Genomic DNA, 23721 nt, shown 5'->3' with positions numbered 1-23721 from the left:
GCGAATCTGAAATTATTTTCATTTCATCCCACTGATCTCTGCACAGTTATACACTTCATACACAGCAGAAGGGATGTGAGAATAACTCGGAAGCATTTTTTAAAACCTTTGTATAGCAACCATTGAAGTTTCTAAAGAAGTGTTAAACCTTTGAGGGGAAAAGGCTAAGGGGAGTGAAACTTTGAAAGGCAACACAGGCTGGATAACTCAACATTAAAGTTAAAAGCCTGGAGCTGAAAGTAAAGACAGCAGATTAATTATTCGTGAAAAGGCCATTAAGTTGTTTTAATCAAAAGGATAAGTATCATGTGGATTATGAGGGTCTGAAAAGTCAAAGAGTGATGGGTGATAAATGGTCTAAAAAGCAAGGATGTGACAAGCAGAAGAAAGATGATGATAAACCCTATGCACAGCTGAAGGAATCATTTTCTATATGTTTTATAATCCTGGTACAAGTCAAATGTAAAAAAAAAAAAAAAAAAGAGCCCAGTTCTATAAGATTCTATGAGGGAAATGGCTTATCATTTACATTAAGACTCCAAAGAAGTTTTACACCACTATGTAAGCCAACCAAAAGCTGTTCTGTCCCCTCTGTATTTATCTCACTCCTAGAAAATTAGCACATGAATCAATTGCCAGAAATCTCCTAAATTACCAAGCTCCATCAGGAATAAATTTATGCCTGAATTGAAATGGTTAATTATGAAATTTGAGACCCAAGAGACCAAGAGTTTGTCTGGGACCTCTTGGTCTAAACACTTTACAGAAGAAAAATTTCACTCTACCTTCATGGCAGAAATGAAAAAAGATAAGAGGCATTTAACATCCGATGTGTGGTATCAGATTGCAGATCTCGGCCCATCTCCGTCTGGTCATGGCATTCTTTTAAGCTGCTTCACTGGGCAGAGGCAACACCAAATTTTAATTCAGAAAGGCTTTTTTCAGGCCAAGCATAACTGGGAACTTGAGGAGGGGAGAGGGAAATTACAGCAACTCAGAATAAATGAATTCTGTGCTCTCTTTCCGCATAGCTTGATAAATCATGGCAGAGTCCATCTGACTCTCATATAATAACTCTGAAAATTATTTGGAACTCCTTAGTGGTGGGTACACAGGATAAGGAGGAAATCAGATTCCAGGAGGGAATTTTGCATATGAAAAGTGAAGTGACTTCAAACTCAAAGTATGTGCCGCTTCATTAGTCAGTGTGTATCTGGACGCCGTCACTCATCCCCGTGTCTGACTGGCTATTATGCTACTACAATATCCTACATATCAATGAAAAAAAAATGATGAGTTTCTCCTGCAGCTTCCCCATTTGTAGCAGCAGCCCGTACTGGTCTGTGCCACAGCATTTTGCAATTCCACAAATTCTTGCTGTAAGGCTGGAGTAATTAATTCCTGAAGGACCCCAACTTTTATTAGAAGTGCCAGCCTGCTGCATTTACCCAGGAGAGTTTCTTGAACTTTCTTTGGGCTGACAGTTCATTAATAAGCGGCCTCCTCCACAATCTCTCTACTGGTTTTTGTTCTCCTGCGCCTTTTCATCAAGCAATCCATTTATTAATCTTACCATTAATCTCAGCCAACAGGCATTGTATTCCCCAGGCAGCTCTATATTTTTGTCACTAATTTTTAAAAAATTGTTCACCAACTAAAATCACTCAGCCCCAGTTGACAATTTTCCTAGGCCCTTTGGGGATATGGGATCTTTCTGAAATTATTTCATCCTTTCACAACTCAGAAAATCATAATTTTCAAGAGAGCTGGGAAAGAAAGATGAGTGACAGATGCTGATGCAGAAGGGTGAATGAATCCCAAATATCTAACTTTATGAGTTGGAAATTTTCTCACAGACTTAAAGAACAGTCTGGTTGATTCCTAAGGTCTCTATAAGGAAGTACCCCAAAGAGAAAATAAACATTTTTTTTCGTTAGACGGAGTCTCACTCTGTCGCCCAGGCTAGAGCGCTGTGGTGCTATTTCAGTTCACTGCAACCTCAGTCTCCCAGGCGCAAGCGATTCTCCTGCCTCAGCCTCCCAAGTAGCTGGGATTACAGGCATCTGCCACCATGCTTGGCTAATTTCTGTATTTTTAGTAGAGACGGGGTTTCACCATGTTGGTCAGGCAGGTTTCAAACTCCTAACCTCAGGTGATCCACCCGCCTCAGCCTCCCAAAGTGCTGAGATTACAGGCGTGAGCCACCGTGCCCGACCAATATTTTTAATGGCATTTTCTTGGCCCTCAGAAGGCAAACCTTCTCAAATACAGGGTCTATGTCTTACATATATGATTTTTTCTAGTGTATACTGTACTGTCTAATATGGTATACGCTGGCCACATGTGACTCATGCCGCACATTAAATTGATAAGATTTTTTGCTATATTGAGTCAAATACGCTATTTGAAAAATTAATTTCACAGCTTCTTATTTTTTGAATGTGGTTACTAGCAAATTTCAAATTACATGTATGGCTTGTGTTATGTTTCTATTGGACAGTAATGTTCTGTAAGTTTTGGGACATTGAGCAAATCAGTTCAGCTCCCTGCCCCTCAGTTTTCTCGTCTGTTAAATGGGAATATTAATCTCCATCAGTCTAACTGTACAGGAATGTTGTGAGGCCCATAGAAGGTAATGCCCTCAATGGCCCTTTGAAGATGATACAGATAATATACTTTAATTACTTTAATTTGTTCTAACCTACCAAATTTTGCACAGCACTTTCACACATTCTTAATACTGCTCACAACTTTGTGAGGCAGATGTAATTCTGAGTCCCCATTTATTAGATGAGGGTTGAGGCACAGAGAGATGCCCAGTGCTGCCATGCCTGGTGCCCCCACCCTCACTCTGCCCTGCCCCTGTGAAGGCATCCTGAGCCTCATCCTCTCATTACCATTTATGTAATAATAATGATAACAATAATACAGACAAGAGTCTGGAGGTGAAAGAGAATATACTCAAGGGAGCAACGTGACCTACTCAGTCTCTAGAGAATGACGATGCTGCAAGATGCCCCATGCGTCCTCTTCAGCTCACTAAGGACAGTGTGCCAAGATCCCAATAGAAGCCCCCTTTGCCATTCTAGCTGTCCTGAAAGCTTAGCCTGCAACCTCTCAGAAGAGGAGAGAAGGTGGGGAGGATGTATGGGAGAAAAGGACTTTCAGAAAATCCCCAAGCTACTAATAGGTTTCCTGAGGCCAGAGATAGGATCAGAGCACAGTTTTAACCACATCCTGCCTTTTGCTGGCTGGGGCTCCTCAGCTGCTCAGTCAGTGGGCCTGGCTGGCACGGCCTTTCAAATGGAAGTCAATGACAGCAATGACAATAACGGCTGCTGGGGAGAGGACAAAAATGTGAACTGGAGCTAAAAATACTGGGCCCAAGCATGCTCAGGCTCTGATCTCTTTGGGCAATCGCTCAACACCCAGCTCTCATCATGGAAGCCCATGGAAAGAGGCAGCTTCGTTCAAAGAATATAGAGCCTCTGGCAAATGAAGCATCTAATTACTCAATAACCACTGTAGGTGCCACCACCTCATTCCCAGAGGAGATCAGATAAGCAGGTGGCTTGGCTTACAGCGACCACTGTGGTCACGTAGGCATTTCAGCTCCAACCGTCTAACTCTGCCTGTTCGGAAGTGAACTTTCAAATTGCAGGCCGCCAAAATGTATTCCAAAAGTCATGGTGTCCTTTATATTTTTTAAGTAGATTTTTTTTTAAGTCACTTGTTTCCTATGTAAGAATGTTTGAAGTTGGAGGCAAGAGAAAGAGGAAAGAAACTTCTATAACTGGGATTAATGCAAGTTGGAGTAAAATAAAAGGAAGTTAGTCCTAGCAAAAAGGGAGAGCTTAAAAGGAAATCAGTAGTAGATCATATAGAGTTTGTTTTGGCCTGAACTGCAGTATTATTAAGTTCTCGACCTCTGCACAAAAAGAAAGGAAGAAAAAAAGCCTCAGCTATTATCTAGACGAGAACTCCTCCACTCCTCAAATGCATGTGTGATTCAAGCACATTTTCATCTTTAAGTCTGTTTATTATATTCAGCAGAATAATTCGTGTCATCAAGGGAATAGAACCATCTACCCTGGCTGAGATTAGGGTCACCTCTGCCACGTAGTTGCTGGCTGGCCAGGTAACATCTTGGAAGAAGTAAAGAGCTGCCCCCAGAGGATAAAAAATAAAAAGGCTCAAAGTAGACATAACTGGCATCTGTGATTAGAATTCATGTTTCCAGCTTTTTCAGCAACAACTGTGCCCCACACCAACAGAAAGGCCTCTGTGGGTGTACCTCTACCTAATAACTTAACAGAGGTTGCAGCCAGACTTCCACACACCCTTTTCCTGTGCTCCTCCCTTTGAGGTGCCTTGCAGCCTGCCTGCCTAGAAATTTCTGCCCAGCAGGCCATGATGAATAATTATTTCATAGTCACTCTCTTGGTATTGTAATTTCTCTGAAGCTCACCAGCTAACCAAAGAAAAACCCACTGGGGATTCCATTTCTATTAATAAACACTTGGTCAGCACAAAAGTTACAGGAATATTTGGAACTAGATTTTTCCTCCTCCCTGGAGACGAGTTTAATTCAAGCTTGTGGCTTTGATAACATTGCCCATCACCCTGGAAGCCATTTCAGACCTTCCACCTTCTGCCTATCTATGCAGGAAACAAATATTGATTTTGTACTAAGGGAAAAGACAGTGTACAATGTACATAGGTACACAAGTGAAAAGAGGCATTATTAATTACAATTTTATTTTCTTGGGCATGGGCTGTCATCTGATTTATGTCTATGTTGAAGGCCAACCCAAGTGGTGGATCGGCACTTCCCACTGAGTTGTGGAACCCAAGATTTCCCAGAAACTCTATGGCTGCTAAGGAAGTTTCTCTCATATGAAAAATAATCTACTTGTAACAGGCTCCACTGTCAATGTTACCATTTGTGAATCATCAACATTCAGTTCAAAACAGACTAACATTAAATGATTGCTTCCAGAGTCAGTGTGGTTTTACCCGCTAACAGGCAAAAGTACAGCAAAAGGAAATATCCTCATTTAAATTGGTAGCACAGTTGCTAAAGAAGAATATGCAAACCTAATAAAAGAGCAAAAGGAAAGGGAAAGGGCTAGAATGCCTAAAAGAAACAATCAGTGTGCATCGGAATATTTTTCAAACACAGTGCACAGAACTTTCCAAAGTAGCTATGAGGATCATATGTGAAGTCGGTATAGTCAAGGACTGGGGTCTCCAAGGAAGTCAGCAAACAGATGAGGCAAAGGGACTCTGGGAAGGAAAGACATCAGAAAAGGCCCAGCTAGCTGCCTTTTCTGGGTAGAAATTAGGGGGGAAATTGTGCCTAGTAAGGTTGGACCCCACTACTCCCTACACTGACAGAAGAACTTTTCCCTGGGACCTTCCCTCTGGGCAAGCCCAAACCAGGGTGGTCCAGGAAGCAGTCATTCTTTCTGGGTCTGGAAGGACAGGGAGAAAGGTCTCTGCCCTGCAATTCTTTAGGTGCCTGGGCTGAACTTCACCCCAACAGTTCACACCCAGTAGTAAAAACAAAACTGGAGGAGTCTGGAGTTTGAAAGACAACTGCTCTGTGTGTTAGAACTTTAAGAGAATGCTCGTCTGCTTCTGATAATGGCCTTCAGGGAAAACGCTGTCCCAAACCACTAAGAACTTTCTATTGAAAGCTACAGGTAAAACTAATGGATAACTGACTTCTTTCACAACTGTGGGAAATAGGAGACCATCCTTGAATGAGACTGAGGACAGATGCCACCTTCACAAAGAGAATGGCACTTATCCATCTAGAGAGAAAGCAAGTGCAGAGGGTAGGAGGATGGATTCTGGAGCTGTATTGCCTGAATTTGAACACCACTTCTGTCCCTTAACTGTGTCACACTGGGGAAATTTACTTCTCAGGGCCTGAGTTTCCTCCTCTGTAAAATGGGAGTGATAACCTGTTGTGTCCCTCAGAGAGTCACTAGGTGGATTAAATAAGTCAATACTTGTAAAGTGCTTACAGTGGTACCTGGTGCATGTTAAGTCTACATAAGCATGTGCTCTTATGATTTATGAGCAAAAGTGATACATTGGCCCGGCGCAGTGGCTCACGCCTGTAATTCCAGCACTTTGGGAGGCCAAGGCGGGTGGATCACAAGGTCAGGAGTTTGAGACCATCCTGGCTAACACGGTGAAACCCCCTCTCTACTAAAAATACAAAACATTAGCCGGGCATGGTGGCACATGCCTGTAGTCCCAGCTACTTCAGAGGCTGAGGCAGGAGAATCTCTTGAACCCGGCAGGCAGAGGTTGCAGTGAGCCGAGATTGCACCATTGCACTCCAGCCTTGCAACAGAGCGAGATGCCGTCTCAAAAAAAAAAAAAAAAAAAAAAAAAAAAAAGTGGTACATTGACTATACACGGGGAGTAATCAGATAGGGAATCCTGAGTGGTCTGGTATCACTCAGTGATTCAGAGCACAGCTGGGCTGTGAAGTCAGAGAGACTAAGGACCAAATCCTGAATCTGATTCTCACTTGCTGTGTGACCTTGAGCAAGTTACTTTGAGACTCTGAACTTATTTCCTCATCAGTAAACTAGAAATTATAGTACCTGCCTCAAAGAGTAGTCAAAAGGGTTAAATGGGTAAACCAAGTGAACCATTTAACATCATGCACAGCAACATATAGTCAGCATGCAACAAATTCCAGTTATTACGTTATAAGGACTCATGCTTTCATCCAACAATGATCACTGGGTTCCATAAGGGCAGACACCTGGTTTCAGAAACCCTAGTGATCTTTACACAAAACTCCACCCACCTTCTATAGGAGAGGAGAGGGTAAGGAGGATGGAGAAAACCACCTCCTGTCACTTCCCATAAGTTGCTGATTGAGTGCATTTTCTATTCACTGTTGTTCATACCCACAACAAATATATATGCAGCTGCAACTCCTCAGAACTGTCACCTGAGAGAAAGGAGGGAATTGTGCAGGGGACAAGGAAAGAACTGGGATTCTGAGAACATCCTCAAAGCACACTCCACACTGTATTCTGCTTATTTAATGTCAGATCTGTACCATTACCTTTCTTTAGGCTGGCAAGGGAAAGTATATCCAAAGACTGGGAAGAGGCCCAGCACAGTGGCTCACACCTGTAATCCCAGCACTTTTCGAGGCCAAGGTGGGCAGATTACCTGAGATCAGGCGTTTGAGACCAGCCTGGCCAACATGGTGAAACCCCGTCTCTACTAAAAATACAAAAATTAGCTGGGCATGGTGGCTGACACCTATAATCCCAGCTACTTGGGAGGCTGAGGCACAAGAATCACTTGAACCTGGGAGATGGAGTTGCAGTGAGCCAAGATTGTGCCACTGCACTCCAGCCTGGGCGACAGAGTGAGACTGCATCGAAAAGAAAAAAAAAAAAAAGACTGGGGAGGAAGAAGTTTGGTGAGGGAGGGGGGGAAAAAAGCTGGGCAGTCAGCCTCAGGGGGTCAAATGCAGCAAGGCAAACAAAATACAAGCAAGCTTTCCCCAGAAAGTCCCAAACTTTAGAGAGAAAAATGAATGAAACCAGGGACCAGTAGAAGCACCACTGAATATCTAAAATCCAAAAGTTAGGGTGTTAGGCAATTAAAGTTTAGTCCTACTTTTTATGCTTCTTCAAACATTGCATTCACAAAAGCATTTAAATACCCTTTCAAACTTGTTTAGGAATAGGAAAGAGGGAAACCATATAACTGTAGTAATGTTGGTGCACAGACCCAGGTTTAAAACATTCCTACACCTGCCCATTCATCTTTAGACTGCAAGGGAGGCACGTGATCTTTAAAAACTGATTGGAAATGTTAATTTAGAGTGAATGGAGCTTTCAAGATCCAGACAGCACAAATTCCAAGGGAACAAACTCTTCCTACAGGGGTCACAAATTCTTTTTTGAGATGTTACTACTTGGGAAATTTTCTGTGAGAGGGAAAAATAGTATTTTCATTGGATTTGTGTAAAAATAACAGGACCAAAGAAAGTTCCTGAATTATAAAGAAAGAAGATAGAAGTAAACAAATACTTCTGAAAGGTGAATTTGACGAAGTGCTTAATACGGTGGCCAATCAGAAGCTAGATTAGAAAACGTGAAAATTTATGTGATGTTTCCTACTTCCCTAGCAACCACAAAATCAGACCTAAGTCAAAATCCACCATAGGCACCCTGGAGAATTGCTATTAAACCAGTGGTAACGATCGGTTTTTCCTGGATTCCTCTTTCAAGGCTGCCAGGTGCTCTGATGGACCCCTTCCTAGGGTCCCACAGGGTGAGTCTCGGCTTGGGAGAGGGGAGTAACGGATGTGTGTGTATCTTCGAGTCAGTGATGCACCGGACTGCAATGTCTTCCAGTCCCCAACCCCCAAGAACACCTCCCATATCGACAGTGCCCACTCCCGCATCAAGGTCTTCTCTCAGCCTAGTGTGACACACCAACTGAGTCCACAGGGAGCTAAGGAGGAAGGGATGGACCAAGGTCATTAGGTGGGAACCATTCCAAAAGCCCGCCTGACGGCTACTAGAATAACAGCAATGACACCCTGGCAATGGGCGAGAGCAGCTACTCAAGAAGAATGGCAATGGCCCCGCTGCCAGTTTTGCTAGGGAAGGAGATTCACCTCAGAGAATAGGTGCGAATCCTGCCCCCATTCCAAAGACCTGACCCACCGAAGGGAGGCGCTGAGGTGGCAGGCTTGGGGCAGCATGCCGCGCCTGTGGTGCAGAACAGGAATGATTTCTAGCTAGGGACGCAGAAAAAGAAGGATGGGGAGGTGCGACCATTTGGTGTTCTTGCCCACCGCCTGCCTCCCCCCGCCCAAAAAAAAATGTGATGAGGAATCCAAGATTCGGATAGCTAAACCGGATGTTCTCGGGAAAAAAAAAAAAGAAAAAAAAAAGGTTTCCCAGGTCCGCGCGCCTCAGGCGTTAGAAATAGAAGGGGCGCGTCCCTGCACCTCTCTAGAAACTCCCGGGAAGGAGAACCTTAGATGCGAGAGCCAGGCCAGCCCCGGGCTCACTCTCATAAGGGCAGCAAGGGCCTGGGGCTGCGCCTCGCTCCGGATCGAGGACTCCCGCCCCTCCTCCACCTGCGGGACTGGACAGTTCCCCAGGCGCGGCCACTCCCCCACCCAATCTCCCAGGGCAGGCGCTTTTCCTTCCTTCATGACCTCACTACCTCCTTCCCTTGACGTCAGCCCCGGGTCCCCGCGCGGAGGGGCGGGAGGATGGCGATGGGTTTGGGGGCAGCCGGTGTCAGGATCCCCGAGCACCCGGGAGGAGGGGGCTATGAGGTCATGCGCGCCCAATCCCGGGCCTCACAGGCCGCGCGCTGCCGCTCCGCGGCCCCCGCCCCAACTTCCAGCCCCGTGCGGGCTGGTGTGCGCCGCAGTTACTAGGCAACCCTATCGCAGACGCGGGCGGCCGGCCAAGTTCACCCAAAGTTGAAGAAGAAATTTGGGGGAGAGAAGGTGGAGAGAGGCGAGAAGAGGAAGCACAGAGCGGGGAAAAGCTTGGAAGGGAATGAAGCTGGCCTTGGGCCTCCTGCGCACAGGAAGAATGTCCCACGCGGGCCAGAGCAGCCTCCCCGCAGGGCCCTGTTGCGACCCGACCTCCGTCCCGCACCCAGGCCGGGGGCCCACCCCAGAGCGTAGCAGGGGCGCTGGGAACGACGTCCACAAAGCGCTGCCAAGGGCCGAAACCCTGGAGGGTTGAGGTGGGGAGAAGGCTGCGGCCAAGGCTGTGGCCGAGGGTACTCGCCTTAGAGGTAGCCTGGCCGATGTGGCCATTGGATGGGTTTGAGGGCTCAGAACCGAGTGGGAGTGGACTCTGTGTTTAATATTTAGTCCCGATGAAGGTAAATTCCTCCCAGTAAAGACTTTCTAAAAATAATAATAACTTCTCGAGCGCCGCTTCTTCTTCAGCTCGAAACAGTAATTGTCCTCATTTTTATACAACATAAGAACGACTCAGAGACCAGGGAGATCAGCTTTAATTTCCTCTAAGTAGTAGAGTGGAGTCGAGGCGTCTCGTGCCACCAAGACCCTGCATGCCCGCATTCGGGGCTGCCCGGTTCGGGCGTTCCTAAGTCCCCTCCGGGGTCCCAGGGACCCAGACCCAGAGCGCAGCGCCTTCCTACCTGCTGTAGGGCGTCCTCAGCAGCAAAGCCTGGCTGCCGGTGCAGCTGTCGGTGGGGGTGTGGCAGCCATAGACCGGGGGCGGCACCGAGTACTGCTGCTCACCTGCAGAGAGAACCGAAGACAGCTGAGTGAGTGCGCCCCAAGGGCTCGGGGTGCGAGGCTGAGGGCAGGGTTTGGGGGAGACGCGAGATCCTGAGCCTGGGGCACTGGGGCCTGGATGAGCAGCGTACGGAGCAAGGCCGTCCAGAATGCAAGAAGCTAAGCCTCTCACTTTGCATTCCCCTAGCAGTCGCTGCGCGGTGCACCCAAAAGGCCCTCTGGGCATTCATAGACTTAGTTGGATGGCGATGTCCCTAACGTACTTGGGATGGAGGGAGACCTAGTCTTGTCCTTTAAATACAGTGCCACTGGGGTAATGATTTCTAAGGTCCTTTTAGATGTCCTCCTTTGCCTAATTTGCTGTGGGTTGGGAATTCCTGGGGGAGAGGAGGATAGCACGGAAGAAGGGGAGAAGGACTCCACTTGGTTCCCGCTCGCTTACCCAGCGAGCCCTGCTGGCCCATGGGATCCTCATGCTTGAAGGAGTGGTTGGGGAACTGCGCGGCGTGGTGCGAGGGCGTGTGACCGTAGCTGGGCGTCCCGTCGAAGGTGACCGTGCTGTAACCTGCGGGAGCGGCGGAGAGAAGCACAGTGTCAGCGGGCTCTCGTAAGACGGGGCAGTGGGTCTGAACCAGCCACGGGCGGGGGGTGTGCGCTGAACCCCGCATTAGGACCCCCAGCGGAGGAGCATCCAGCCCCACCAGCCTCCAGGACTTTCGGCAGGAAGACGGCCCAAGTCCCTGGATGTGACCTCGGGACAGGCTTCTCCATCCTTTTCTGACTAAAACCCCGACCTCGCTTTTTCCCAATTTATTTATGCCTCAGTATTCTATGGTCTCTGCCACTTCGGCAGCGAACCCCTGGCAAGTTAAGTATAAAACTCGTTGCCTGATCGACAGAGAAAGTTGTTCACCCCCAAAAAACAAACTCTGCAGCTCTCCCGCAGGAGCAGCGCGGGCAAGCGAAATGAATCCGCTGGGCTAACCCCGCGCTGACTCTGAGCTGTATATCAGGGGCCCGCGCACCAACTTTCATTAATTACCCGGAGCCAGTTAAATGGCCTGGTCTTAAAAATGGGAAGAGTAATTACCGAGTAATGTTATCTGTCTGGGACTACCCGACCCGACACCATGACACCCGAGGCCCAAGGGAAAGCCGATGAGGGGGAAAACAAGGGCCCCTTCCAGTTGGGCCTTCAGATGGCGACCCTGCGCTCTCCTCCTCCTCCCCACTAGGACCCACCTTGCGCCCAGAGGTCCAACCCTGACCACTGCTGTGGGAGCCAACTTCCTCGCTCCCCAGGCTGGACAACCAGTTTCCTTTAGAGTGTGCCTGACACTGTATCTCCGATTCCCTCCATGGTAGTGCTTGGGTCCTTTGCCTCAGTTTCCCCCTAGGGAAATCCTGGCATTTCCTCCCCCCCTCCCAAAGTGAGAAAAAGAGTGTGGAGCCTCAGTTGGAAAACATAGTCTTTTATAATTTTTGTTATTACATTGCTTTAAACTTATACCCCTACAAGCTTCTGGAAAGCTGTTGCTGCCTCTGGGGAAAAGGATCCTACGGCTAAAGATCCGTCATTGGCCCGGGAACCCAAGGGTGGGGTCCCATTCCTCTACAAGTTCCAGAGTCTGTGGCCTGAAGTCCAGGCACAATGGCAAAGGAGAGCTGCTCCTATGGGATCCTGGCAGAGCCACCCCACCAGCCTCCGATCCTCCTAGCCCAGCGACTGCCCTGGGTCTCCAAACTTCACAAAATTCTCAGGAGTAAGTTGGGTCAAACAGCACCCATTCTCCCATTCTTGCACGATTTGATCAAAGTGCCTCCAAAGACTTAAGCGGGACTCAGCCGCTGAGCAGGACCCAGGGCATCGTTACCTCCATTTTCGAAACACACACGCACACTCACGCAAACACACCACCACCACCCCCCGCCCAGAAAAAAAAAAAAAAAAAAAAGCTTCTCGAGGCAACAGAGGCATGAGCTTGGAGGATGATGTGGCAGAGTGCAAGGGAGGGAAGGAGGGGGCAAATCCTAACTCCCGGATAGTACAGGTCCAGGCTTAAGTCACACAGTGCTCAGCACCACACGTTGGGGATTTGAGAAGCCACCAGCTTTTATCATATGACCAGAGGGCCTCCATTTCTCGCCTGCTAAGTGGGCAAAGATAACCCCGGCCCGTTAGCTCCCCGGCGTGGGTGAGCACGTTTGGGCTTCCAGAGACTTCCTTGTGAAACCTGAGGCCTGGCCCTCTTTGAGGCCTATAGATGAGCTTACAAACGAAATTTGGCTCCGCGCACCCACTATCGCCCGGAGGGAAGGCCAAATTTCTGAAAGGATACTAAAGAGAGAGAGAGACAGAGAGAGAGGGAGACGAAATAGAAGCTACGAAGTTTTCTCTAGACGAACCCTTCTCCATTCCTGAGCCGAAGAGTAGGCAGGGACCCAGGGCACTGCACAATCCTCAGAGCCCTGCTCCGCAACTGTCCGTGCCCGGCGAGGGCCGTGGGTCTCGAGTTGCGGCACCCACTCTCGAGACGTCCGTCCGCACCCCAGAACTCGGGCCCAAGGATGCCTGTGGCCCGCGAGGCCTCCTAGGCCCCCTCCCAGACGGGACACGCAGACCTCCGCGGGCAGAGACCGGCCTCGAACCCCCTCCTTCAGGTCCCCCCGGGAGGGGCAGTGGTGAAAGCGTCTGCGGAGCGGAGGGAGGTATCCTTTAATTAGAAGCTTATCGGACGCGGGTTTGATTAGAGCGCGCTGTCCCTGGGACCAGCGCTGGGCCTGGCGCGGAGAGTGCGGGGGCAGGGGCCAGGGGAGGTACAGCTGCCGGCTGGAAGGAGCAGGGTGTTCAAAGGCTCCTTGTACAGGCCTTGGAGGGAGAGAATCGAGTGGCCAAGGTAGCGCTTTTCCCACGGTTAGTCCCGGCCCAGGAGGGGAGCGCAACCTTGACCGTGCGTGAATAGGCGAGACGCGCTCTGTGCCCTCCTCCCCCGCCCGCGGCTGCAGAGAAGCGGGGAACTGCCTGGCCCTGCCCGGCCGGGAGAGCTGAGGGGTGAAATGGACAGCAGGCTCAGCCAGGAAGGTGCTCAGAAGGCTGAAAACGATGACTGCAGCTGCACCGTGACTGGGGAAAACCTGTCCCCCAACAAAATACCCTCTCCTATGTGACCAGAAGGGGGAGCCTTTGGCCCTCCGGCTTCGCAGGCCTCCGCATCTGACCCTAGGGTGGCCTGATGATCCCAGGCCTAATCATGTGTTAGGGTTCTGCGAGCCTGCGGGGCTGCGGGATCAGTAGACTAGCAAGCAACCTCTTTTTTTTTTTTTTGAGACGGAGTTTCGCTCTGTCGCCCAGGCTGCAATGCAGTGGCACGATCTCGGCTCATTTCAACCTCAGCCTCCCGGGTTCAAACGATTATCGTGCCTCAGCCTCCCGAGTAGCTGGGATTATAGGCGCCCGTCACCAAGCACGGCCAATTTTTTTTTGTATTTTTAGTAGAGACAGGGTTTTGCCATGTTGGCCAGGCTCGTCTCAAACTCCTGACCTCAGGTGATCCAACCGCCTTGAGCCACCGCGTCCGGCCCAAGCAAGCTTTTTTCCCCTCCTCCTTAAGCCTTGCATCTAATCTGGGGCTACTCAAGTCCTCACGCCACATCTGCCCTCACAAACCCGTCAACCCCCACACACGGACTAAGAGTTTGGTGCCCCTCCCGCGGTCCAGAAGAAATCCATCTCAACGGTGGGGCCAAGATCCCTGGAAAAGGAGTAGAAACACCCTAGAATGGTCTGGGTTCAAATCCCACCTCTGCCACCTAATCTCATAGAACCTGGATTTCCTCATCCAAAACAAGGGGCTTCTCCAGGATTAGCTGGTGAGCTTCTTGCAAAGGTTCTTGAGGCCATTGTCTTAATTAATATTCACAACCCAGTGCCTGACCAAGTAGGCGATTGGTGTTTGCTAAATTAATGTTTACAAGATTAGGATGCCAGATATAATATTTAAGAAATTAAAATATGACCATGCTTGTGAAGTTTTGGGCGGTTGTGAGTGGGTACCACCAATTGCCCCTGCCTGTACACCATAGCTAGGCTGCCCTAGGGATCCAGAGACGGCCTTGATTCCTCTCCCCTGGGGTTTGGCCTTGGCGCTCTGATGGCCATTTCCACATTTTTGAGAGAGTTGATGCCCTTGCCTCTCACAGCCCAAGTCTTGGGCCAGGTCCTGCATTCCTGGGGAAGCAGCAGAGACCCTGGAAATCAAAAGAATAAACCCAGAATCTCGAGGGCCACTCGTTGCCCACTCCAGGATAGCAGCTGGAGTCCTTCTCACATCCAAGCTGCCCAGTGAGCCTCAAGGGCTGAGTAAGCTGGACCCATCTGTTTTCATTGCAAGACAAAACTTAAACCTGGAGATAGTGCTTCCAGGCTATATGATTTGAATCTGGGGCCCTCTCTCCATTGGGCTTTTTCTCCAGGATGGAGAAGGAGGATACGTTCACCTGCTAGTCCTGGTCCCCTTTTAACTTTTTCTCTATGGCAGCCGCGCCTGTATATTACAGAGGAATCCAGATATCTTCCAGAAGTGTAATGCCTGCTGGCTGCAAAACCCACAGTCCCACCCCCCATGATGTGTGATAAGATCCCAGGCACCAGAACTGCCCTGAAAAGGGCTGGACAAGGGACCCAAACTGAAGCGACAGAACCCAGGTTTCAAAAATCCCCTAGAAGTACTAAAAAGATAATGGCATAGTAGTATTTTGTACCCCAGGGGCATGGAGTCGATGGTTTCTCAACCCCCTCCAAATAGCACACATGCAGACAGAGATTCATGGTTTCTCAGTCACAGATGTTTAGATGGGTTGCCGAGTTCCATATTTAAAGCCCCAAGAGGGTGGTGGGTCGCGCTTCTCCATTTATGGCGTATAACTTCAAGCCGGACCCAATCTCTAGGTTGTCCATCCTAGCTGTCCTCTTATAGACGGGGACACTGAGACCTAGAAACTCCCCAGAAGTAACACCAGCCTGCTAAACAAAGGTGGCGCGATCTGATCAAAGAACATAAGCCTCAGCGACCAGTAAGTTGTCCCAACGCCCCTTGAGTACAAAACACTAATTTCACTAACTAAAGACAGAGTGGAGGCAACCCTTGGGTCTGCTTGCGGTTCCTCCGCAGGACAGTGATCCCAGATTCTCCGGAAGAAAAGGGCGGTTTCGATTTCTCCAAGGCTTCGAGTGGGCCCGGTGCTAAGGTAGGAGCGTCCTGAAGACGCGCGTTTAGAAGGCGCGGGTGAAGGCGGGCAACAAGCGCAGAGCCCTTCTCCGGAGCCTTGGGGGAAGGTACCTCCCGCAAAAGATACACTCTGCTTCCCACGCATTCCAAAAACATCCCAGTCCCTAGGCCCTCGAGTAATTTTGCTCCAGGAAAAGCATCCGCCATTGTGTTAGTAAAGCGTTTACTAAATTACCGAATCAAACGGAACTGGCTTAGGTTCTCAATAGCGCGGAAATCCACTGAAAATAAATGAAGAGGGCAAACTACAGGGGCTCCGCAGGATCGGGTCCGCGCCGCCCAGGCGAAAGAGAGGTGGGCGGGCGCCGCGGCATGAGAAACCAACCTGATACCTATCGTGTGCCGAGTTCCCTCCTTGTATCCCGACTAAGCACAGCGAATAACCCTGTCCTTGTTCTAACCCCAGGTCTTGAAGAAATACTGTCCCAGCTGAGACCCGCGTTTACAAGATGAAGAGGCGCCCCAGATGCGCTGAAAGAAAGGCCAAAGCTCGTGCCTCCTTCCACTGCCTGCGGTAGAAGCTGGTCCCGCATAGCTTGGAATCGGGTAAGACAAGTTCTGTTCCATCCCCAGAACCTGCGTGGCCGCCGCCTGAGCGAAGCCCAGTAAAGATCCACTTCTGTATTACCATACGCGGGAGCTATCTGCGGACACGACGCGGTTCCAGAAAGCCATTTAGTTACTGGCGGTGCATGTGCTCGTTCTAGTTCTCTACGATACTTAATGTGCACCTAGTGTGTGCCAACACCGTATTATAAGGGCTGGAAGTGCTCCTGGACATTTTACCGCGGCGAAGGCAGCACAGCACAGGCGCTCACCCCGCGCTGGTCCCACTCCGAATCCAGAGTCCAGACGTCTGAAAAGCCCAACGCTTGGTGACAATTTGGTGTTGCCTTAATTAACAAAACTTCTCCCCGAGGCAGAGCCAGACACTGCGCCGGTCTCCTGGTTCCACTCCCGTGGGGACTAGCAGTCCTGGAATCTCTCGGACTCTTAGGGGCCCCAGACGCCCTCCCGGCTCATGCGAACAGTCAGGCTCCCAGCTCTGCCTGGCTTTGGAGGATGTCGGGGGCCCGTGCCTGCATGCGCTCCCACTCCCCGGCCTCCTCCCCAGCCGCCGCTTCCGCTATCTTCCCGGCCCCTGGGAAGCAGCTGAGTAAGAGCTGCGGGCAAAAGGGGTAGGAGAGGGGGGTGTCCTAGAGCGGCAAGCCCCTGGCGCCACTGCCCCGCGCGTAGGGGGCGCTCCCCGGCCTACTTACCTTGATTGCGGATAGCCGGCTGGCTCTCGAGGCAGCTGGGCAGGTAGGGCGCGTTAGGAAACATCCTGGCCTGGCCGGATGACGCCTGACTGGGCGGAGGAGGACCGAAGGGCCCGTAACGACAGGCTCCGGCTGTGCCAGTGAACTGGCCGGAAAAGTGGACAGTGAAGGCGCTCAGGCACTGCTCCTCGTGCGGCTCCGCGCCGCCCCAGCTCGGCTCCTGTTTGATGAAGGAGTGAGGCGGCGGCGGCGGGGGTGGCGGCGGAGCCGGTGGCGGCGCGGGGCCGCCCAACGACCCGTAAGCCGAAGCGCCCGGGGGCGCAAAGTCCAGCACCGGCGCCCACTGCGCCGCGCCGCTCACAGGCAGGGCACAGCCGCCGCCGCCACCCAGCGAGGGGACGGCCGGCAGCAGCGCGTTCAGGTCCCGCACGTCGGAGCCCATTTGCTGCGGCTCAGACCCGGACGCCCTGCGGCTCCTCCGGCCCTGGAGACGTTCAGCGCTGGCCTCGGCCACGCCTAACTTGGCCCAGAGGCCGCCCGGGTCCCGGACTCCCTGCTGCTCTAGCTGCTGTAGGCACCCAGGCCCGGAGCGGAGCGTGTGCTGAGACGCCGGCTCCGGGACACACGTGGAAGCCGAGTCCTGCAGCAAGAGGAAGTCCAGGATCGCGGCGAGGAGACGGCGGGGCCCGGGCGCCTGGGCTGCCGTCCCGGCTCTGGGTGGGTGGGTGGGTGAATGAGTAGGTGGGAGGGAGGGCGGGAAGTGGGGGAGCGGACAGGCGGTCGGGTTGCGGAGAGCCCCCGGGTGTGGGCGCTGCCTTGAACTCCTTACCCCAGCTGCCTGGCTGCCCTCAGCTTCCCAAAGCTCAAATAAGAGGGGCCGGCGGCGCGGGGAGGAGGAGGAGCCAGGAGCCTCGGCCGCTCCATTCACTCAGCAGCCCAAGCCCGGCCAGGCAGCGCGCGCTGCTCCTTGGGGGCGCCCTCGCAGCGGAGGTGGGGGCGGGTCCGAGGGAGCGTCCCTCTCGGAGACACCCTCCTCTTCAACCCAACACGCGCTCTCAGCTGGCCGGTGTGGCACAACCCTCCCCCCACCTCCCCTTCTTGGCCTTCGCCAGTGTGGGAGCCTCGTCTCACTGGAGAGTCTGTTCAGGTAAGCAGTGAGTCCGGGCAGGGTCGAATGCGGTGGGAGCAGAGATGGGGTTGTTAATCTAAGAGAGTGGTTTGGAGGGAGGGGCAGGTGGGTTCCAAGAGGGCGGGAACTTCAGGAAAGCGCAGAGAGAACTCTCTCAGGCTTCAAAGAAGCGTATACCCTTGCTTTGCACCCTTGAGTCTGGCTTTTGCTTCTAGAGCCGTCGGGTAGGGGGGTGGCCATGATCTTGGGGTCACTGGGGAAAGAGGTGGCCCTTTGTGGGTTCCAGAGGTCGGGACTGAAGGCGAACGTCCCTCAGTTGGGTGGCCGGGAGTTGCACCAGTTATAAGCCGGGCATGTTTGGATCGGCTAGTAGTTGTTTACTTGGTGAGGTTTGCGCCCGGCGGAGGGCGGTTGCCGCCTCCCTAAAATCAGAGTCAGCAGCACTTAGTTTCCCTTTCCAGTGAGGAATATCTAATTCTTCTACGGTTAAGCCGGGAAAACAGCGGCTAGTTTGGGAGGGAAGAAAACCCTTGGGCAAACGCCCAAAGCCTGCGTATATTCCGGCCGGAGCATCCTGGCGCCCAGTTTGGGGAGGAGGGGTGAAGGGGAGGGTTTGGATACGAAGCCCGGCAGGGAGAGGGTAACTCCTGGAGCCACTCCGCCGAGCACTGCCTGCGGCCCTGGTCGAGGATACCATTCCGGTTGCTCAGTGATTGACCAGGAGGCGGAAACCAGTTAAGGGGACTAAGGAGTGGAGTAGGGAGAACCTCCATCGGCCCATGGGCGCGAGTTAGTATTCGAATCCTTGGGAACTCAGAAGAGCTTCGCTAAATCTGACTCCCTTCATCTAGTCTCTGTTTGGCAGCCCCCGCGCCCCAGAGCAGGTGTTTGGGGCGGGAGAGGGGGGGTTGTTTTGGTTTGGTTTTTGGATCTTCTAAAGGAGTCAGAATCTATTGGGAAACAACCCCTAGGCAAGGAGAAGAACCGGGAGCCCGGAGCAGAGCGTGTTTCAGAGGTGCGTATAAAATCCCAGGGGCGCCAGGAGGCAGCAGCGACGGCGCAGCGTGGGACCGCCAGGCGCGACGGGAGGGAAGCAACCGGTTGCAGTCCGGCCTCCTGTACCTGGCTGGCCCGGTCTGGGGCTCCGAGCTTTCCGGCCAAACTTATGTGAAACAAAGTAGTTGCAGTTTGACAAAGAATGGCGTTTCAATAAATGACATAGTCATTTTTTACACTTTGGTTTTTGGCTTGCATTGCGTAAACGTTGTCGCCATTAAATTCTGGCTGCGGACCCGAAGTGTGTGCGGAGGACTTACTCGAAGGGCGCACTTCTTGGGGATGAGCACCCCTTAGGCGCAGGAGACCGTGAGGGTAAAGATACGGAACTTGAGCCCTCCGCTTGCCCCCCAGGCCACCTTTGCTGCTTGACTTTGCTTCGTCTCCACTCAGAAGCTTATAAAATTATTATTAAGAAAAGAAGGATTCTACAAGACACTGCCCCCTACGCTCTCTGCGCAGTCCTCTCCCACACGCTCTATCCCTAAACCTTTCACGGGGCTCGCGCGTTTGGTTTTTTGAGTGGAGAAAGGACTCTCTAGACAAAATTCACTGCCGGTTGCCCTAAGAACCCCCCAGATCCCTGTATCTCCCTTCCTTCTCCCCGCCTATTATTTCTACTTGGAAGTCGTTTTTCTTAACTAGGACTCAAGCACTGTGAGGCACGAGGAGCCCTTTATGAAAAGCCGGCGACTTTCATTTCCAAACGAAAAGATTGAGATTGTTTCTTCTTTTACCATCCTTGGCACTTTTAGCGGGGGGAGAGGAGGTTTTCTGAAGGGAGTCTGGCTTGAATGTGAGTCTTTGTGTTTGTGAAACCCAGGTAGGGCAAAGACACGTAAATCTCTGCCAACGTTTTTAAAAAATAAGCTTTTGCCCCGGGGTGAGGGATGTAGGGGTGGGTAGGAGGAAAGGGGAGCCAAGCAAATGTAGAACTCCTCTCTCCTTTGCCATTTATTTTCTCAGAATCCTTGTGGGGGCCGGGAGGGGAAGAGCACCGGTGCGAACCCCGGGGTGCCCCCTCGCCCAATTTGGACTTCTCTGATTGAAGAGGTGGGAGGAGTTCCCTGCAGCCTGCGGGGCCGAGAAGTAAGTGCTAAGCTCAGGAGCCGCAGTCGGAGGACCCCAGGGACTCGACAGGAAGTCTCCGTACGACCCCCACGGATCCACATGCCCGGAAGCCCAGGCGACACTAAGCCAGCGCTGGGGAACTTACGTACTCCTGCAGTCGCAGGGCTCTCCATGCCTCTCTCTCCTCTTCTTTCTTGTGGGTAACGTTCTCTGCGGGAGACCTGAGGTTACCCAAGGGGGACGCGCCCGCTACACTGGCCTTGGCGCCCTGAGCTAAGCACCAGGACTTAACAGCCTAGCACGAAGGCAGGTAGCACCTTCACCCGCTGCGGACGATAGGCGCTCTCCTGCACCTCCTTTAGCTCGCGAGGCCCGCCCTTCGCGAGGTCCCAGGGAAAAGTAGGCTGTGGAAAACTGGGTGCTCCCTTCTTTCACCCACCTTCTTACCCCTGTAAGCGCCGAGATCTGTGGCAGAGGTTCCTGGTCTGAACCACCGATTGGCAAAGAAAGCTGCAGATTAAACTTCTCGTTTTACAGAGAAGGAAACTGAGGCCCAGACAGCCGAAGGAGAGGCAGTCTATGGAGCACAGCGGTAAACAGCAAGGGAGTGGTGGCCCCAGAGTGGAACCTCAGCTCTGCCAGGTAACCAACAGCTGTGTGACCCTAGACGAGTTCCGCAGTCTCTCTGAGCCTCAGTTTCCTTACTGGCCAAACGAGATAATGGGATACTAGCGCCCACCTCGTAGAGTTGTTCTGAGGATTAGATAGGAGAGTGGTGTTGGCCTTTGACTCAATCAACTTTACAGTTTTTGTTACTACTACTGTTTAAGGACCGGAAGCAAGTTAGTGGCAAAGCCGAGCTGAAACCCGGGTCTCTCAACGTCCAGTTGGAGGTTTTACCCACCACCCCTCTACCTCTTCAGAGCTAATGGGATGCAGAGGCGAGGACAGCCCCTGGAAAACCATGTGGCGTTGATACACTGGCAAACAGCAGGCATCCCGGCCTCGAAGGTGCATGATTATTGCAATATGAAAAAATCGAGGCTGGGTGGGAGCAGGGCAGTGAGGATTTCTCAACCCCTACTTTCACCCGGGCGCTGTCCACTGCATCTGACGGAGCGCGGAGCTGGGCTGCTACAGCCGCAACCCCAGGGACCAGTGCGCACGCCCGGGCCGCCTTCCGGGAGTCACCCAGCGGCCGCGGACAACTGATTAAACACCCCAAAGCGCTGCGATCGGTCAAGGGCGGGGACAGGCACACTGCGCGCGGGGCCCGCAGGCCGTAATAAAGAGTGGCTCGACCTCGCTGCCGCCTGTCGCGAGAGAGGCTACTAGCGCCTCTCCCCGGGGCCCGCGCCCCGAGCCCCATGCGCAAGACGCCCGACAGCTTTTCCTCCCTTCCCCGCCGACTCCAACTCCTCGAAATCTGCCCACTCGGGGCTGCAGGGCAAGTGTTTAGGATGGTTCCCAGCCCCGCGCTGGCAGTAAAAATTTCAACGTCATTTCTTTAATTAAAAAAGGGGGGGGGCAAGGGAGGGGCTTTGTGATAACTACACCCAGCTTCTTCTGAACATTTCAAAATTAACTCGATTTTTCTTTTAACCAGTCCCCACTTACGGTCCTAACTCTCCTCGCTGACCGTATCTGGGGGCCCGGAACCATTAGGTACTGCCCAGTGCGCTGCAAAATTTCCCCCTCTCCCCCAGTTCGCAGTGCCTGGAGCCGCCGGGGTTACTCGTCTGTTCTGATGCCACCGCGAGATGGTCCCCGAGCTCCCCGAGAGTCCTCAATGAAAGGATTCCGCGGCACTGCCTCTATTATTATACCGTAAATCTTCTTAAATTCTGGAACTAATTATATAGAGGATATGTCTCAATTTGTTCTGCATTAATGCCACAGTGGGGATGGAGGCCAGGCCGTGGCCAGAGCAGATACGTAGGCCCATGAAATTGATGAACTGAGAGTTGCTTCCAGTCCTGAGCGCACCATCTGGAATTCCAGTCTGAGGTTACAATTAGAACTCCTGACCCCAGATTCAACTTTGCAAACAACAGGGGAAAAAAATGGGGAAAAGAAAAACCACGAGAGAGGGAAAAAAAATTATTCTGCACCTGTAAAAAAAAAAAAAAAATGAAAAAAGTCACACAATCTTAAAATCTTTCCGTCTTAGACAATTCTTTCCAAGTATTTCTTTTGTGTTTTTTAACCTATAAAATATAATGGAATGTTTTATAGACTGGATTTTATCTCATCCCCTTTCCCTCTCCCAACTGCCCTCAGTTTAATAGTTGTCAGTTTTACCTCAGTGTTGAATTTAATTATACAGGAACAAAATATTCCTCAGTAAATTAGCTTGCTAAATATTCTGTCACATTTACTTCCCCTTTGAGAAACGGCTTAATTATAGAAATCTACCTGCGTCTAGGAACTTTTTTCCCCCTTTTCTTTTTTGACTGCCATTCCAGCTTAATCATAAGCAGATATTTTATTTGTGCAGTAATTTTATTTGTGTTCTAAATTGGTTTAGCAATTTCTTCCTTCTTTCTTTAGTAACACCCTGCTTTATTTTCCTCTCACTTTGACCCCCTGAAGAAAATGAAGGACCAGGCAGTACTGGAGAATCTGTTAAATTTATTAGCATAAATGCTTAGACAAAACGAGATATAAATCATTCGGATGTATTAAGCCATAAAGTATCCCAATGAAGTCAGTCCCTTGCCAGGGTCCTGGTGTATAAATGTTCATATAAAACAAGGTATCAGTATTATCTTTCAAACTGAATATATGTTGTAAAAATATCCAAGGTTGAGTTAGGAACACAGGAGGAGGGTGCAGCAGGGCAGGAAGGGGATATTCTTTAGAGCAGTCTGTTAACATAGTGGTGGCTCAGGAAGTATGATGGAAAGGAAAAATTTCAACCGTTTACATTTGGAGTCTTCTTAGATAATATGTTTTTAAAGAAAGGTATGCAGGATATATTTGAGAGCAAAGGAATAAGAGAAAAAAAAGATGACTAGAGGGAGAAAGGCATTGCTTTCTGTAGAATGCATTTTTCCCCCAAAAGTCAGTTTAGCTTCACAAAAATCCACCCAGAGGAGGCACTGGCTCTTCACACAGGTAATGGATTAGCCAGTAGAGAAGAGCTACCTGGGCCTTCGTCTGGGAACTGGGATATGCAGCCGCTGGTCAGCAGAAGGTTGTGTATTCATTAGTGGTGGAAGAAGAGGAAAGCGCCCGGGAGTGAGGAAGGGGAATGGACAGAATTCCTGGCAGAGGCTTACCAAGACAAAAATCAGACACAATGTTTAAGCAGCAATTGCTCGTGAAGTTCATAACCATGGCTCTCCGTAAATCTTGGTAAATCGGGACATTCTTTGCGTTTTGGCAATGATTGTTTTCAAGACTTTTTTTTTAAAAAAAAATCAAGTTGTCCACCAGAAAAATGGAATAGCTCACCTTCCCCACTCTTTTTTTAAAGCAGGGATATCCTCATCCTTTCCGTGCCATTCATTCATTCATTCATTCACTCACTATGCAACAAAGATTGTAGGGCATTGTAGCAGCAAGTAGGAGCACAAAGTAATGACAGGCTCACTCTGCTCTCACAGTTTATATTCCAGTAGGTATGAC

At 50.8% G+C, this 23721-nt stretch overlaps 2 protein-coding genes across 11 annotated transcripts in view; one reads left to right on the top strand and one right to left on the bottom strand.

Moving 5' to 3' along the window:
• Positions 1-17675, bottom strand: part of WT1 (WT1 transcription factor) — a 48023-nt gene extending 30348 nt beyond the window's left edge. For 5 of the 10 annotated variants that reach the window (XM_055282024.1, XM_055282026.1, XM_055282025.1 and 2 more), the window contains exons 1-3: positions 16836-17675; positions 10731-10853; positions 10189-10291 (exon numbers count right to left, since the gene is read on the bottom strand). In XM_055282024.1, coding sequence (XP_055137999.1) covers positions 10189-10291; positions 10731-10853; positions 16836-17277 — 668 coding nt within the window. In that variant the 5' untranslated portion in view covers positions 17278-17675. Of the gene's footprint in view, positions 1-10188; positions 10292-10730; positions 10854-12694; positions 12979-16835 lie in introns of those variants that run through there. The other 5 variants (XM_055282033.1, XM_055282035.1, XM_055282027.1 and 2 more) reach the window with 3 other exon arrangements.
• Positions 17676-18587: 912 nt separating this feature from the next.
• On the top strand, positions 18588-21589 carry LOC129484281 (uncharacterized). Its single transcript, XM_055282037.1, has 3 exons — positions 18588-18753; positions 18936-18979; positions 19987-21589. The coding sequence occupies exons 1-3, from the start codon at positions 18744-18746 to the stop codon at positions 20293-20295; spliced, it is 363 nt and encodes a 120-aa protein (XP_055138012.1). The 5' UTR covers positions 18588-18743; the 3' UTR covers positions 20296-21589.
• Positions 21590-23721: the final 2132 nt, after the last annotated feature.

The sequence above is a fragment of the Symphalangus syndactylus genome, chromosome 6, assembly GCF_028878055.3.
Source record: "Symphalangus syndactylus isolate Jambi chromosome 6, NHGRI_mSymSyn1-v2.1_pri, whole genome shotgun sequence".
NCBI lineage: Eukaryota > Metazoa > Chordata > Mammalia > Primates > Hylobatidae > Symphalangus > Symphalangus syndactylus.
Note: the sequence above shows the minus strand (reverse complement) of the source record. Positions and strands in the feature narration are given on the sequence as shown.

Coding starts and splice junctions, on each gene's coding strand:
- LOC129484281 (XM_055282037.1), top strand. Junction 18,980..19,986: donor GAGCAGAGCGTGTTTCAGAG/GTGCGTATAAAA, acceptor TTATTTTCTCAG/AATCCTTGTGGGGGCCGGGA.